At 43.3% G+C, this 16,961-nt stretch overlaps 1 protein-coding gene across 7 annotated transcripts in view; it reads left to right on the forward strand.

The window, feature by feature from the left end:
- St6gal1 (ST6 beta-galactosamide alpha-2,6-sialyltranferase 1) overlaps nucleotides 1-9,604 on the forward strand; it is a 69,471-nt gene extending 59,867 nt beyond the window's left edge. For all 7 annotated transcript variants that reach the window (XM_013034802.1, XM_013034801.1, XM_013034799.1 and 4 more), the window contains 3 exons: nucleotides 4,921-5,019; nucleotides 6,243-6,417; nucleotides 8,601-9,604. In XM_013034802.1, coding sequence (XP_012890256.1) covers nucleotides 4,921-5,019; nucleotides 6,243-6,417; nucleotides 8,601-8,842 — 516 coding nt within the window. In that variant the 3' untranslated portion in view covers nucleotides 8,843-9,604. The remainder of the gene's footprint in view (nucleotides 1-4,920; nucleotides 5,020-6,242; nucleotides 6,418-8,600) is intronic.
- Nucleotides 9,605-16,961: the final 7,357 nt, after the last annotated feature.

Consider the following 16,961-nt stretch of genomic DNA (forward strand, 5'->3'; position numbering starts at 1 on the left):
TCTCCTCTCCTCTCCTCTGCTTTCCTCTCCTCTTCTTTTTCTTCTTCCTCTTCCTCCTTCTCTTCTCTTCTTCTTTCTCTTCTCTTCTCTTTCTCCTCTCCTCTCCTCTGCTTTCCTCTCCTCTTCTTTTTCTTCTTCCTCTTCCTCCTTCTCTTCTCTTCTCTTCTATTGTTTCATTGGATACCTATTCATGATTCCTATTTTCTTAGTAGTTTACAATTGCTTAATGTTCTGAATTACTTTGGTATTGAAATTTTTCCAGATTTAACTAGTGGAATTTCTTCCAAACTGGCTCTTGTTCCCTTGTGACATTCATGTACTTACCAGATTTCTTTCTTTCTTTCTTTCCTTCCTTCCTTCCTTCCTTCCTTCCTTCCTTCCTTCCTTCCTTCCTTCCTTCCACACTGCTTTACTTTTTGTTGTGATAAGATATTCCAACTCATTTTGAAGTTATCTTTTGACATTTAAATATTTCCTGATTATTATTTTTATCTTGAATTGTGCAAACAGGGTGTCCTGGATCCGAGCTAAATTTCTTAAATACCTTACAGTAATTATTAAATGAGAGCCAAGTATGGTGGCATGTACCTATAGTCATAATTGCCCAGGAGGCTGAGATAGGAGGTCACTTGAGCACAGAAGTTTGAGGCCAGCTTGAATAATATCATAAGACCCTATCTTGAAATAAAGAAATGAATGAGTAGTCGCTCTTTTGCCTAAGTCCTTACCCTCAAGACAATATAATGAAAGCCTGTTTGTTGTTGTTATTTGTTTTTGTGCTGGTCCTGGGCTTGAACTCATGAGCTATTTTTCTCAAGTTTAGTGCTCTACCACTTGAGCCACAGCTCTCCTTGCAACTTTTTTTGTTTGGAGTTAATTGAAGAGTCTCATAGATTTTCTTGCCTGGGCTGGCTTTGAACTTCAATATACAGATCTCAGCCTTTCCAGTAGCTAAGATTATAGGCATGACTCACTAGTACTCAGCTTTATGTTTTTGTGTCTGTCTGTTTGTTTTAATAGTCAGTAGACTATTTAAAAAATTAATTTTCTCTCATTGCTTTTTAAATAAAAGGCAGGAACTTGCCACATCTTGAGGCTGCTCATTCCACTCATTGACATGTCAATAAACTTACTTATAGAGATGTATAATTCTTAGGCCTCATTCCATCCTGAAATGCAAAGACCTGGGAATTTGACCACTTCCATCTTCCTGGCCCCTGGAGAGCCTTCACTAGAGAAGTTCTCTGGGCATGAGCATTGCATTTACCCAACTGGGAACCTAAGAAAAATTGTATTATCTTCTGATCAAAGCAGAGCAATTAATTCAGCAAAATAGCTAGAGATTTAATCCTCCTCAAGGTATATGAACAAACAAGATGCTTGGGCTTTTTATAGGAGCACTGAGAAATTTAGAAAAATTTTATTTCCTTAGGTTATCTTGGCTTCATCCTGGGATCAGTCATCTTCTCTGAAGATTCCTGGTTCTTTTTAGTAAAACATGGTACCAAAATAAACTCTTGATTCCTAGGTGTGCTCATCTGTATCAGGGTATCTTTGAGCAGATATAGCTAGGAAGTACGTCCATGGAAATGTATGCATATGTGTACATTTACACAGGTATTCACATATACACACATCATATGTGTGTCTATACCTCTATATGTACACTCCTATGCATGAAAGATATACCTATACTACATCTCCACAATACATACTTGCGACATTAGTTATGTTGAGCTGCCATAATAAAATACCACATACTAGATGCCTTAATCAACAGAAATTTTGTTTTCAACTAGTTGTAGATGCCACAATCCAAGGTGCCATGGGCTTGGGCTTCTGGAGAAGGCTCACTTTTTGCCTTGTTGGGATCTCCTGTGTCCTCCTATGTTTGTGTCCTCCTGTTGTGTCCTCCAGTGACTTTCCAAGTGTTCCCACACTGAGCGATTCTGGTCTCTTTCTTGTTCTTTAAGGACACCACCCTTGCTGGATTAGGGCTACACCCTTATGACCTCATTTGACCTTAGTTACTCTGCTAAAGGCTCTGCCTCCAAATACTCCAACTATAGTCACTTTGGGTATTAGTGAGCCAACATTTATATGGAGGAGGTCACAGTTCAGTCTATAACAGAGAAAGAAAAAGATCTGTGAAGAAAAAATACTCCCAAATATTCACAGAAGCAATAGCTGAGGAATGCAATTGTGTGCAGTTACAGATGGGTATGTTCTCCTTTGTATATGTGTGTGTGTGTATAGATTCTATTCTGAAGTTTTCAAACTTTCTGCATTAAACATTTGTGCCTTCATAATTTTTTTCTAAATTACCTTCAAAGGGGTTTCAATTCAACATGTGAGTTAATGAGTACCGTGGATCTTGATCAAGGTCATCCTTTTCAGCATTCTTCCCCATCTCTCCCAATCTCACCTATCCCCTCCATTTTCCTTTCCATGTTCACATATATACATTGGCTATTATAGCTGTGTTCTCTCTCCTAGAAAGGGGACTTTAAACAGCAGTTCTCTATCTCTCTGGTGTCCCCTTGTCTTGGTAGATGTTCTGAGTAGAGTCCTGTAGAGTTCTGAGCATTAGCTCAGAACAGCTCCTCTCTTTGGTCACCTAGAGTTTCCCAAGCCTAGGTCCCACTCCCAGGGCAGGGAGGTAGGGGAGCACTAGAGAAGAGCTTCCAGGAAAGATATACCTGGGGCAGAGTCTTACAGGGTATAATGTTTGGGAACAAGTATGGAGGCCTGGAGACCATGATGTACCTAAGACCGTAGAATTACAGACTAGGAACGGGGGTGTGTGTGTGTGGAACTCCTGCTCTCAGCTCTCCACAGGTTCAAGCGCAATTGTTAAATAAAGGGAATTAGAGTTCTGTGAGTGGCAGGGGAAAGGGGGAAGGATGTGGCTTGCTAGCATTTTTTCCGTTCTCTCTACCAGACCTCAGTCCTGGCCACTTCCTTTTTCTCCCTTCCAACGAAATTTACCTTTTTTCTTTCCCTCTTCCCAATTTCTTGGATTCTGTTTTCATACAGTGCAAGTACCTCAGGTCATAAGCAATTCTTACGTATACAGGAGGACTCGGGGTGACCTGCTCCTTCTAATATGCCCCTAGAAGTCATTACTTGCTTTCATAGTATTGGTCAAAATTAGATGTTGCTTAGGACTCAGCCGTCACAGTGGTGATTGAAGTAGGAGAGGCATGATTGCTAAGGAAGATTACTTACTTGTTCTGTCAAGTCTTTTTTTCCTCAAGTACTTGGGTTTGAACTCAAGGAACTCACACTTGGCTCATGGTTGAGGTGCTACCACTTAAGCCACACCTCCAGACCAGCTTTTTACTGGACAATTGGAGATGGAGTCCTGTGGACTTTTCTGCCTAGGCTGGCTCTAAACTTTGATCCACCAGATCTTAATCTCTGAGTTGCTAGGATTACAGGTGGGAACCTAGGAGTGCCTGGCTCACTGGGGTCTTGATTTGGTTTCTGCCAAGTGCTCCTCTTGTATTTCGCCTGAGTCATGTCCCATGTGCTCTTAATGATGAGCTCCAATTGACATCATATTGCTGTTTTAGCTTTCGAAGAGGGACATGGATTCCTTCATTTCTCAGCCCTTGGAGCAACTTTTGTTTTTCATTCATATATTTTCCTTATTTGATTCTAAAGATAGCTCTCATCTGAGAGTTTAGAACCACTGTCTCCATTCCACATATACTATGTAAAACAAAGGCCTAAGGAGATTACTCTATAGTCACCCAAATAAGATTGTGGCAAAGATAAGAGCTAAACCTGAATCTTTTTATATTATATAGCTTTCCTCTTCTGCTATCATACTTTTCCTATTTGGTTAAATAATTTACTTAACATTACCATGTATATTTTACCCCAGATTTGGATTCTTTGTTAGGATCGAATCCCCAAAGTAGAATTATCTATTTATTTATTTATTTATTTTGGTTGGTCATGGGGCTTGAACTCTGGGCCTAGGCACTGTCCCTCAGCTCTTCAGCTCAAGGCTAGCGCTCTATCTCTTGAGCCACAGCGGCACTTCCGGCTTTTTTCTTTTTTGCTATGTGGTGCTGAGGAATCGAATCAGGGCCTCATGCATGCAAGGCAAGCACTCTACCACTGAGCCACCTTCCCAGCCCAGCCAAAGTAGAATTATTGAGTCTGTATATGCTTTCTGTTTTAAAGTTCCTAATATATTTTGTAAAAATGTCCCATCATAGCCAGGCACCAGTGGCTCATGCCTATAACACTAGCTACTCAGGAGGATGAGATCTGAGGACAGCAGTTTGAAGTCAGCCCTGTAAAAAACGTCTGTGAGACTCTTATCTTCAATTCACCACCAGAAAACCAGAAGTAGTGCTGTGGTTCAAAGTGTTAGAGTACTAGCCTTGAGCTAAAAAAGCTTAGGGACAGCTCCCAGGCCCTGAGTTCAAGCCCCATGACTGACAAAAAAAAAAGTTCCCTCAGAATGGTCACAGTCACAGTTAACCAGGTGTGTTGAACTACCTGTGTGTAGCTCAGCCCAGGTACATGGGGATGTATGGGAAGACAGTTGTGGCTAGCTCCCCAGCAGATTACACTCAAGCATTTTCTCAGCCTAGTGAGATTCTTGTGTTTAAAGTAATTTTGCATGCTTGTGGTCCCTCCACACAAGTTGACCACCTCTCTGGTGCTCTACCTCAGACACAGTATTCCAGGATGGCCACCCAAAGAGATGAGGACCCTGTGTGTTGTAGTCTTAAAATCTGCTCTATGGCTGATAGCATGTTTTAAATATTCTTTGAGGTCAACACAGTTCAGACTGTCCTTTTACTTTTCACTGAAGTTCAGTGGTGATGGGCCATTGATTACTGAGAACCAAATGTTTCCATATAGATATCCAAATGACAGCCTGTCTCTTCCTTCTTGCAGTTGGTCACCACAGATAGGCGCTTCCTCAAGGATGGTTTGTACAATGAAGGAATCTTAATTGTGTGGGACCCATCTGTGTACCACTCAGATATCCCAAAGGTAAGTGGAAAATAAGGGTTGAGTCTTTCTTTGCCTATGGAGTTTCAAAATGTTTAGGGGGTTTTAAAGTCATGGATGATCTGAGCCGTTCCTGAGGGCATCCCACTTTGTGTTGGGTAGCAGACTTACAAACACTCCTATCGAGCCTCTGTCCTGTACAGTTGAGGATACGTCCCAGTTTCATTATGTATTGGGAGTAATGGTGGCTGGATTTCTCACATCTAGAGTAGAATGTATTCATTAAAGCAGTTATTCCTGATGAGCTTCAGCAGGAATGGACAGTAGCTACTGCTCCCCTGTCAATAATATTTCTACATTTCTCTGCCATACATCCAACTTCTTGAATTCTTCTCATTTCACTCTTACAACACCAGGAGGAAGTAGATGGTTGTTCCCATTTTACAAGTGGAGAAACCAGAATGTGGACAGGGAAAGTGACGGCCTGTCCAGGACTTAATTTCCTACACTGAGGAACATCAGCTGTTCCCAGGAAGGAAACATGAGCTTCAGAACTGCTGGGTTCTCTGGCCCTGGAACAGCCGTCCAGTGGCCTCAGGAGAATGGCATTCATGAGGAAAGGCAGACAGCACTATTCTTGGGATGCTAAATTTTTAAGTTAGCTCCACCAGTAGCTGATAGGCTCTAGGGATCCTTAGCACTACCTCTGTGGGTACAAGGATGCACAGATCTCACGTAGAACTCAGATGTCCATAAGTCATGAGAGGGACTCTGAACACATAGGCATAACATCCTGTGCTCCAGTTTTCTTCTCTTCAAAATTAAGCGTAACTAGATAGTGTATATATCCATAGTACCAGCTACTTGGGAGACAAAGCAGGAGGATCACCTATGCCTAGGAGCTGGAATCCAGTCTGTATAACATAATAAAACCTGGTCTTATAAAGAAGATGGGGTTAGATGGCACATAAAACCCCTTTCAGCTGAGCTACTATGACCAGACTCCATTGTCCTGTCTGAAACTATTCCAGGGTCCCCAATCCTAACATTCCTCTAAGTACAGACTGTGCCGGGCCCTACTATGCTACCCACCGAGAACTATGATGTGCAGAAGCCTGGAATGTATTCCAGAGGAGGGGCTATGTCTCATGGTTCTGCCCTGGTTCCTGCCCCTCTGAGTTTTTGGATGAGAATGCCTACTTTATAGGCCACATGGACACAGACACTTTTCTCTTCTTGAGTCGACAAAATTCCTTCTTTTTCAGTGGTACCAGAATCCTGACTACAATTTCTTTAACAACTATAAGAGCTACCGCAAGCTGCACCCCAGCCAGCCCTTCTACATCCTCAAGCCCCAGATGCCTTGGGAGCTGTGGGACATCCTTCAGGAAATCTCCCCTGAAGAGATTCAGCCAAACCCCCCATCCTCCGGCATGCTTGGTAAGTCCTTATCTGGGGAAGTCCTTGTGTAGTTATTTCCAGGGATCTCATTTATTCAGCCTCTTTGTTGACCAGAATTGACAAGATCTTGCTCTGCTTCTACATTGTGCCAAATTCTGTCCAAAATCGCGAAGATAGAATTCTCCTTCATTGTGTCTACTAGGAGAAAGTAGCCAGGTATCTGGGGCAATATTCAGCTTGAGCCAAGAAGGAGAGCCTACCCTGGTGTCACAGGAGAGAGAGCCCTTTCTCGCCAGACAGTTAGGGAGGACATAGTATGAGCTACTCCTCAGAAACAGGACGATTTGACATATGGAGATGGGGTAAAGGGAAAGGATATAACCAAGAGGAGGAGTGGAGAAAAAGATGTAGCAGGGCTGAACTTTGGATGAAGAGGACAGGCTCTTGTCTTAAGTTGTAATTCAGGAAGTATCTTAGAACTCATGAATCAAGCTAGATACTATTTTAATGCAATATCCTTAAAAAAAAATCTACACCCCCACCCAAATTGTGATATATTTAAATCAACACAGATTCAGTGATAGCGCAGAGTCATGCTAAAAGTTGAAGCAAAAAAGTCAGTAATGCCACTTCCGGACTGTCTATATGTTCTCGCTAGTGAATGCCCTAGTCACAACCCTAAGAGCATCGTGAATGGGCACCTGGGTGTGGAGACTTAGAAGAGCCTCTGGGAGCAGGCACAGGGTGGGCTGGGGATAGAAAGTCCTGAATGCTAGGAAGAGGCTTTCTTCTTAAGCTTTGTTTATACCCCTAAGTTCTCATGGACCATCTACCCTTCCCTGTCATTCTTGGGCTGGACTGCTGGGCCTTTTCCAGGGGATGCAGGCTCTCTGTGTGCAGAGATGGAAGCTCCTCCCCAGTGCCCCAGAGTACTGCCTTCCCACTGGATGGCATCTGTCTGCTTACTTTCCCTTCTAGACTTCATACTCCCTCAGGGAGGCATCTGTTTGACTTACCTTTGTGGGTTTGGCATGGCAATTGTTCTCCAAGTAAATCAGCTTACTGTCAGAGACACTCCCATAGTAAGGGATTGGGACCTTTGCAGTGATACATCTTTACATCTTCTGCTTCAGCTTTTGGATTGAGTGCATTTAGGACTCTTCCTGAAGCCTTTCAACCAGGAGTAATCATCTTGAGGAACACTGCCCTGCCATTGTCTCTGCTGTGGCCTCCACCATCATTGCTCTGCTCTGCTCTCTGCCCTCCCTCTGGCCATTATCCCTCTACACCCAGCTATTCCTCCTTCCTGTGATTCCTAGGTTAGCAACTAAACTGTCTTCTCTTCTCCACTGAGCTAAAGGGCAGAGGTAGGGCTTTTCTCATATCTGATTCTTCTGGAACAAAGTTGCTGACAGCTAACTGTTTTGTTCTCAGTTGAGAATTTATCCTTCCTAAAGAGTCCCTGAGTGACTAGTTAATTAAAGGTATCTTCGGACTGTGATCCTATTTCATGCTAACAATGACCTATACAATGGGAGAATTGGATAATCCCTACTCCTTTGAGCAGGCCAAAAAGAAGGGACATTTCCTACCCAACACAACTTAGCCAGTTGGGGACAAAGGTGGGTGGTAGTGGGATTCTCCCTCCCCTCCTTGCCTCCTGGTTGGGCTTGCACCTCAGTGTTCTGCGTGGCCTCTCCAGAGAGCACCAGCCTGGGCCACAGCCTCTCAACCTACATCTCCTTGCTGGATGAATGGTCCATCTAGGCCTCCTTTCTAGCTAAAGGAAGAAGTCTTTTTTGCACCATTTCCTGCTGGTACTGTATGAAATACTTCTCCCAGATGACAACATCCCCAAGGCTATAGGAGGTAAAAATGCTGGGAAATGCTAACTGCACATGCTGGCATTATCTCCTCACTTAGCCCTGGTGTCCTATGGCTTATTCCGTTGACCAATGTATTGATTGAGGGAGTCCTATAATCTGCTAGTTTGAGGAGGGTGAACCTGTCATGCCTTTGTCCTGGCAATAGGAAGTTGCATAAGATGCATTTAGCACTGCACTCCAGGATACAGTGTGTTGTCCCTGGCTCACTAGCACAATTCAGCTTGGGATTCACAGGAACAAAGAGAAGTTCCAGGTGACATCTCTCCACTGGACAGATCTCGGCAGCTCTGGTGTGTAAGATGCTGGCCTTGACTCACCGCTCCTCCTTCTCTGCAGGTATCATTGTCATGTTGACGCTCTGTGACCAGGTGGACATTTATGAGTTCCTCCCATCCAAGCGCAAGACTGATGTATGCTACTACTACCAAAAGTACTTTGATAGCGCCTGCACGATGGGTGCTTACCACCCACTCCTCTTTGAGAAGAACATGGTAAAGCACCTCAATGAAGGCACAGATGAAGACATTTACCTATTTGGAAAAGCCACATTGTCTGGTTTTCGGAACATTCGCTGCTGAGCGTGGGCCTCCAGCCAAGCATGCTTATTCTCTACCAGCAGTTCATGGCTGGTCTGGACAGACCATTTTCTTGAACCATCCTTGGCTGTTCCTTGCAAAGGATTGTTCTAGGGGCTTTTGACAACAGGAGCTCTGGGGTTTCTGGAAGCCTAAAAGCAAGGAACTAGGCCTAAGTTTCCATGTTGCTAGCCACAAAGAGAGTGTAAGCTCAGCTTCCTGCTGCACACATGGACACACACACACACACACACACACACACACACACGACACTCTTTCTAGACAGCATCCTTCCCTCATTCTGCATAGGTAGATGCACATATCCCACCAGGTCTGCCAAAACTGAGCTGCTTTGTTTCTTCTACCTGAATGATTTCATTCTCACAAACCAGCACACTATTGCTTGAAATCTCTATCTAGGTGTTGGTTTCACATTTTAAAGAAATTCTCTCAAATCACAACTAGGCCAGGTATGAGGTAATTCTGGGTGGAGGTATGGGTAGATGTGGAGTGGGGGTGTGTGAATAATTACTATAAAACACATTAGAAGCACCCTCAAGTCCACTGGAGAAACATTATCCCCCAAGATTGAAATTGTTCCTCAAGAAAAATTTCCCCAAGGATATGGTCCCATTATCTCCCTGGCTGATTGGGCTAGTTATTAGCCAGGGTGCTTATCAACAAAAGACCTTTTTGTGTGTGTGTGTGTGTTTCAGTGCTGGGGCTTGAACCTGGGGCCAGAGCACTGTCTCTTACCTTTTTTTACAAAAGGCTGTGAGCCATGCTTCCACTTTTGGCTTTTTGATGGTTTAATTGAAGCTAAGAGTTTAATGGACTTTCCTGCCCAGGTACGCTTCAAACTGAGATCCTCAGATCTCAGCCTCCTGAGTAGCTAGGGTTACAGATGTGAGTCCTAACTACCCAGCTAAACAAAGGATCTTGGTTAGCCTGCTTTCCTCTCCACGTGGAGAAGAAAGGTGCAGTCCCTCTCAAGTTGTTCACAGGTTAGTGGGAAAGACACATGTATAACAGTCAGCTAGTGTGTGCTGGGCTTACAGAGAGATAGGCCTGCTCTCTATATACCAAGGAGGGAACTATTCTATTGGGATTTATGGGTTATAGGAGGTTCTATAGTGCTAGGGCCTTGGGGAAGGAGAACCAGGTGACAGATAGCAAGTGGATTTCAGGGAGCCATTTGACTTTTCTTTCTTCCTTTATCACCAATTTTTTATTCTTTAAAGTCTGCCTGAACATAAGGCTCAAAATATTTTTTGGGGAAGTCCCTTGCCCATGTATAACCCTATAGCAGACTCAATGAAACCAGATTTCCCAAAAGTCTAATTTTTGCAGCCTCAATTGGGATTGACCTCTAGCACCTGGGTTTGCATATTATTCTCCATCTCTTCCTTTTCAGCAATCTACCCTCATTTCTTCTGACTGTTGCCTTTTCTTTCCCTTTAGAGTAGCCTTTCCTCTCTCAAATTATTTCCCTTCCTTCCTTCCTTCCTTCCTCCCTCCCTCCCTTCCTTCCCTCTTTTCCTTACCACTCCTCCCCTCCCCTTTTCTTTCCCCCCTTTCTTTTGTGCCAATAATGGGGCTTGAACTCAGGGTCTGGGTTCTGTCCCTTAGTTTTTATGCTCAATGCTGGGCTCTACCACTTGAATCAATGCTCCACTTCTGGATATTTGGAGGTTAATTGGAGAAAAGAGTTTCAGAGATTCTTATCTTAGAGGCCAGCTTCCAACTGTAATAATCAGATCTCAGCCTTCTGAGTAGTTAGGATTACAGGCATGAGCCACTGGCTCCTGGCTTTCTCAAATTATTTTCAATCATTGCCTGCTTTTAAAGTGTCCTGACTCCAATTTTTTTTATCTCATATCACAAGCTTTCTGTGAAAAACCTTTCAAGACGTGGTAGCATGGTTTCCTAGGATTTAGAGTTCCCTCAGAGGTGAGATCCTTAATCATAACCAATGTTCACAAGGTGTGCAATGTCAGAATGTTATATTCTTCATCTGTTCCCTATGAGAGGACAAAACCAGAGTCTGGGTGGAGGCTGCACACTGTGGTTCACCAGTGAACTCCCAAGGTGGCTTTGCCAAGCCCCTCCTCCTTGATGGGGAGCTACATTGGCCCATCTAGTCCCAGGAGTGGCATGGTGTAAGGACATGTTTGACGTCCCAAAATAATGCTGTAGAGCCAGGATTCCTAGGTCCAGGCTTCTGGACTTCCCAAGGTTGGCTCCACACACTCAAAGGACTCCAATATTTGGGTTCTAGACCAACCATCTTGGAGCTGGGATATCTTTATCGCCAATTCCTTGGCTTTATGTGGGTAGTAAAAAGAGCCCTAGACTGAGAAGCCCTGGGTTTTCTACTTGATATTCATTACTTCTTCACTGTGCCACTTGGGGCAGATTCTCTCCTCTGAGCCTCGGTTTCCACATATCTGTAAAATAAGAGTAATAATCCTACCTCACGGGGTATTGTGAGGAATACAGGAAAAATACCTGACCTGGCACATAGTAGGTGCTCAGTGTACTCTAATTTCCCTCCTTTTATTCTGGAAGGATCTATGACCACACTGGGACTGGGCCTTACTGTGAAGAAGGAGGTGGGGAGGGGTGTTGGGAGGGGAATGTCCTCAGGAAATGAACTCTTCCATTGGGAGACAATTGTCCTTCTTGTAACACACCCAGAAAACCATCAGGTAGATGATATGGAACCTGTGCCCTTCCTCACAGTCTGCAGCTCAGGTCTGATTCTGCTTTGGAGGCGAGAGGAACAGAAGCTGCCAACTGCTGTATGGAAGGAGTCTTTAGCCTGGCTTGCTTCATGTTTTGATTTGATTCACAGCATGCCCAAGTAGATGGCATTCTGTCAGCAGGACACATCCTGGATGCTGAGACTACACTGGGTAGAATCTAGTTTTTTAGTTGTTATGCTTAATGTGAAGGATTAAATTAATTTAAGTATGATTCTGAAGTCTACAGAACTTGGTGTTCTGGGTAGAAACTTTAGTAACATGCAAGTAAGATATGGGTATTATTATTGGTCTGATGAGGTGTTTTTTAATATTTGTAACAGATAATTTAAAAAACAACGTATGCTGCAAGAAAGCTTTTGTATAAGATTCTGTCTTCAGTAATCATCTATTCATTCTGCATCATAAGATCCTCCTCAATCCTTGTACCAATCAAATAAGCTATTGCTCTTGGTTTGGAGGTGAGACATTAGCACCTTCTGAAACATGCCTAAGCTAATTGTGACTTACCCAAAGATTATGTCAATTTTTAAAATAAAGGTCATTTTTAAAGAGCTGCTTCCCTGCCTTATGCCTGCTAAGAGAATGACTGCTCGCAACTTTTGTATCCCAAGAGGTCACAGCTAGAATCCTGAGCTCTTAGATCTCCACAGCTAACTCTGGCTTTAGCTTTCCTCTTCAGTATTCCAGGAAACAGACTGCCTATTGGGAAGGATGGCAGTTTGGACATATTGACTGGTTTATTGGTTATCTTGTCCTTGGCTCTTGCTTGAATTCAGATAACTAAGCAATTGTTCATTTTACACATCAGAAAAGTGATGCATTAGGCAGAAAGCAGAATGAAAGAGGTTCATCCCAAGCCCTAAAATCCATAAAGAATGATGTTCTAAGGAAATGACCTTTTTTTTTTCATTGAAAAATCCTGAAGAGCCAGGCATCTATGGCTTACACCTCTAATCCTAGCTACTCAGGAGACTGAGATCTGAGGATCGCGATTCAAAGCCAGCCCAGGCAAGAAAGTCCATGAGACTCTTAACCTCTATATACTACTCTGAAAAAGCCAGAAGTGGCACTGTATGTAGCTCAAGTGGCAGAGCGTTAGCCTTGAATACAAAGAGTCTTAGGGACAGTGCCCAAGCCCTGAGTTTAAGCCCCGGGACCAGAAAAAAAAATCCTAAAGAGAAACAGGATATAGGGGAGAAAACATTTCCTTCCCTCCCTTCTGCACTGTACACTCTCTTAGATATAGTGGACTGTGTCCTCTGAAATACATATATTGGAAGTCCTAACTCTCCATAGCTCAGAATGTGATCTCACTTGGAAACAGTGATTGTAATTAGTTAAGATGGGGTCTTACTGTAATAGGATAGGCCTCTAACCCAATATGACTGCTGCCTTCATAGAAGGGGAAAAGTGGAGGTGGGCATGCACCTCGACACACACACACACACACACAGTGACAAAGGCTGAAGTCAGCCTAAGAAATCCCAATGATTGTCAGGAAAATTGGCAGAAGCTAGGAGAGAGGAATTGCACAGCTTCTCCCTCCCTGCTACCTTCAGAGTTCTAGCTTCTGGAAACATGAGAGAATTAAATTCTATTGTGTGAGCCACATAGTTTGAGGCACTTTACTGTATACAATCCTAGCAAAAACTACTCCCCAACATTCTAGTCACTTCTGGCCAGCTGCAATTCCCTGGGCTAGAGCTGGGGGGAAAATCACATGGGAACATGCCTACCAAGTCTGGCTAGAGTATCTGGTACTCTCTTCCCATTCAAAAAATTCTGGGAATTTGCAAGTCCTTGGATGCTGGGGCTTTCTGTGGCCTCTAGTCTAGTCAGATGGGACATAGGCAAGCCATTCCTGATAGGATGATGAATGGGAGCAACCTGAGTTGTGTTGAAGACTGTCCCTGAGACCTGCACCTTATCTTTGACATTGTAAACTCTCTGGGTCTCACATAACTGTACACTGAGGCTGAATGTCTATCTGGATTGCAGTAAAATGGGGACCTCAAAGGAGAAGTTACAGAGAAAGATTTTGGTGCAGGCACTGAGATTTGTACTGGCCAAGTTTACAGTGGTCCTGAGTGATTTAAAGGTAGGCTGGATCCCCTCCCCTATCTAGCTCCAGAGGTTTATTTCCCTTGGTTCGCACTCTGATGCCTGCTTCTTTTACAAAGGGATGTGTGTGAGGGATGGGGAAGTAAAAAACGAGGCTCTAGCTTTTCAGCTTCTTCGGAGAAGAAAGCAGCAAACCATGAAAGGGAAGAGATCTTTACATACAAATGTTAACAAGTGGGCTCTCTTCACTGACAGAGCCCAACTCTCAGTGTTGTTCTTAGCTGATGACAATGGTCTGAATCCACACAATCCTGCTTGGTCCAGCAGGACCAGGGTGAGGAGAAAGGGTTCCAGAGTAAGTTTCATGAACTCAGTTCCTTGTCCTCGATGGGGGCTTTGGATTTTACTTCCCTGTGGTCCTCAGGGCAGGCTTCTGGAATGTGCTGTGATGTAAGAGGGAACATGTCATAACTACAGGGCAACCTTCTACTCTCACAAAAGTCAGGGATGCTCTTATTCTGAAAATTGATCTCTGTGGGCTGGAGTGTGGCATCAGTTCAGTAGAGAGAAAAAGGCCCTATGAAGTCCTCCCACTGAATACATCTGTATCTCCATCCGGTTCTTCGCAGAGTTAACTAGAAAGCGATTTTTCAGTGGAGAGGGAAGGTGTTTTCCATCAATGAATATACTGAGGGAAGCTACTATATACCCATCCATAGCAACTGCCCTCCATTGTGGCACATAGAGAGATGCAGGATGCTCTTCAACTGTGAGGCGGTACATGAAGCAATCTTGTAACTACCATGAGGGTTAGGAAGACAAGATTTTTAAAAACCCAACTGTAGTTAATGTATTTCAGAATACATTTTAAAAAATTAGACTAGGTTCTGGTGGCTCACACCTGTAATCCTACATACTCAGGAGACAGATCTGAGGATCAAGGTTTGAAGCCAGCACAGGCAGGAAAGTCCCCGAAACTTTTATCTCCAATTAACCAGGAAAAATCTAGACGTGGAGCTTGTGGCTCAAGTGGCAAAGCACTAGCTTTGAGTGAAAAAGCTCAGGGACAGTGCCCAGGCCCTGAGATCATGTGCCAGTACCAGCATATACACATGCGCGCACACACACACACACACACACACACACACACACACACAAAGATAAATTTTGACATCAAAAGCTAAAAGATAGAGGAGAGGAAGTTAAAGTGTGATTTCTATTTGTGATTAAAGTTATGTTGCCATCTGTTTAAAACAGCCAGTTTTGCACTTAACAGACTTTATATTAATTTTGTGGTTTCTATAAAACCAGAATCAAAATCAATGCACAGAAAAGGTTTTGAAAGCAGGCCACCACAAAAAGACATCAAATTCTAAATAAAGATAATAAAAGAGGAAAAAATATCTTTAAAACAACCACAAAGGGGCTGGGAAGGTGGCTCAGTGGTAGAGCGCTTGCATTGCAAGCCAGAGGCCCTGGGTTCAATTCCTCAGCACCATATAAACAAAAAGCAAAAAGCCGGAAGTGGCACTGTGGCTCAGTGGTAGAGCGCTAGCCTTGAGCTGAAGAGCTGAAGGACAGCGCCCAGGCCCAGAGTTCAGGCCTCACAAACAGACCCCCCCCCAAAAAAAAAACAAAAAAAAACAACCACAAAATAAATGACAACTAACATTACAAAACTTTTGTTTTAATTTCACCCTGGGTTTTGAACCCAGGGCTTCACCCTCTTGCTCAGCTTTCTTACTCATGGCTGGTGCTCTACCACTGGAACTATGCCTCTAGTTTAGTGGTGTGTTGTTTAAATGAAAGTATGCAGTCTTGTAGACTTTATGGCCTGGATTGGCTTCCAACCACACTCTTTCAGGTCTCAGTTTCTTAATTAACTAGGATTATAGACATGAGCCATCTGCAACCTAATAGAAACTTCTTACATGTTAATGATTATTTCAAATGTGAATGCATTAAATTCTAAAATAAAAGGAACGACTGGATGGATTATAAAAACAAACAAAAACCAAAAGGCACCACATTCAAGTATGATGACACACACTTAGAATCCCAACACCTGGGAGGTGAAGGCAGGAGTATCTGAGATCAGCCTGAGCTGCATTTTGAAACTTGGCTCCAAAATCATCAAGAACAATACAAAACAACACAATAACAATACAAAACAAACACAAAGTCAACCATATATACCCACAAGAGTCTATGTTTGTAAAGACAAACATAGACTAAAAGTTAAGGGATAGAAAAATTGCAAATATGGGCTGGGAAGGTGGCTCAGTGGTAGAGCGCTTACCTTGCACGCATGAGGCCCTGGGTTCGATTCCTCAGCACCACATAAGCAGAAAAAGCCAGAAGTGGCGCTGTGGTTCAAGTAGTAGAGCGCTAGCCTTGAGCTGAAGAGCTGGGACAGCGTCCAGGCCCAGAGCTCAGGCCCCATGACTGGCAAAAAAAAAAAAAAGAAAAGAAAAATTGCAAATAGAAACCAAAAGAGATCAGGAGCAATGACACTTACATTAGATAAAATGGGCTTTATGTCAAAAAAGGGACACAGCCAGGCACCAGTAAGTGGCTCATGCCTATAATCCTATCTACTCAGGACACTGAGATCTGAGGATTGTGGTTCAAAGCAAGGAAGTCTGTGAGACTCTAATCTCCAGTTAACCACCCAAAATCCAGAAGTGGAGCTGTGCTTAAGTGGTAGAGGACTACTTTTGAACAAAATAGCTCAGACAGCACTCTGAGTTTGAGCCCCAGGACTGGCACAAAAGAAAGAAAGGGGCCAAAAAAAATATATTCCATAATGATAAAATGGCCAATTTATCAAGAAGACATAGGAGCTGTAAATGTAATACATGCACTCAACTTTGTAGCACCCAAACATGTAAAACAATTATTAAATGATCTGAAAGGAGAGATGGCATGAAATACCATAATAGTAGGGGACCCAAGGCTCCGTTTTTTTATGCTAGTCTTAGGGCTTGAACTCAGGGCCTGGGTGTTGTCTCTGAGCTTTTCTACTTAAGGCTAGTTCTCTACCACTTGAGCTACAGGTCCACTTCCAACTCTTTTGGTAGTTAATCAGAGATCAAATTCTCATGGACTTCATGGACTCATAGAGGTTATCTATGCATGGATGTGGGCTTTTCTTATACCCTAGGGTAACCTTCAGCAGGATTCCAAGGCTTGGTATATCCAGTGTGAAAGCTAGAGATTTGAACTTGGGAGAACTATGAATGATGCTTCTCGTAGAGTGATGCTGTGGGCCAGTTTCTTCTTTCTTCTTTCTTCTT

Source organism: Dipodomys ordii, unplaced genomic scaffold (genome assembly GCF_000151885.1).
Source record: "Dipodomys ordii isolate 6190 unplaced genomic scaffold, Dord_2.0 Scaffold196, whole genome shotgun sequence".
In the NCBI taxonomy this organism is placed as follows: domain Eukaryota; kingdom Metazoa; phylum Chordata; class Mammalia; order Rodentia; family Heteromyidae; genus Dipodomys; species Dipodomys ordii.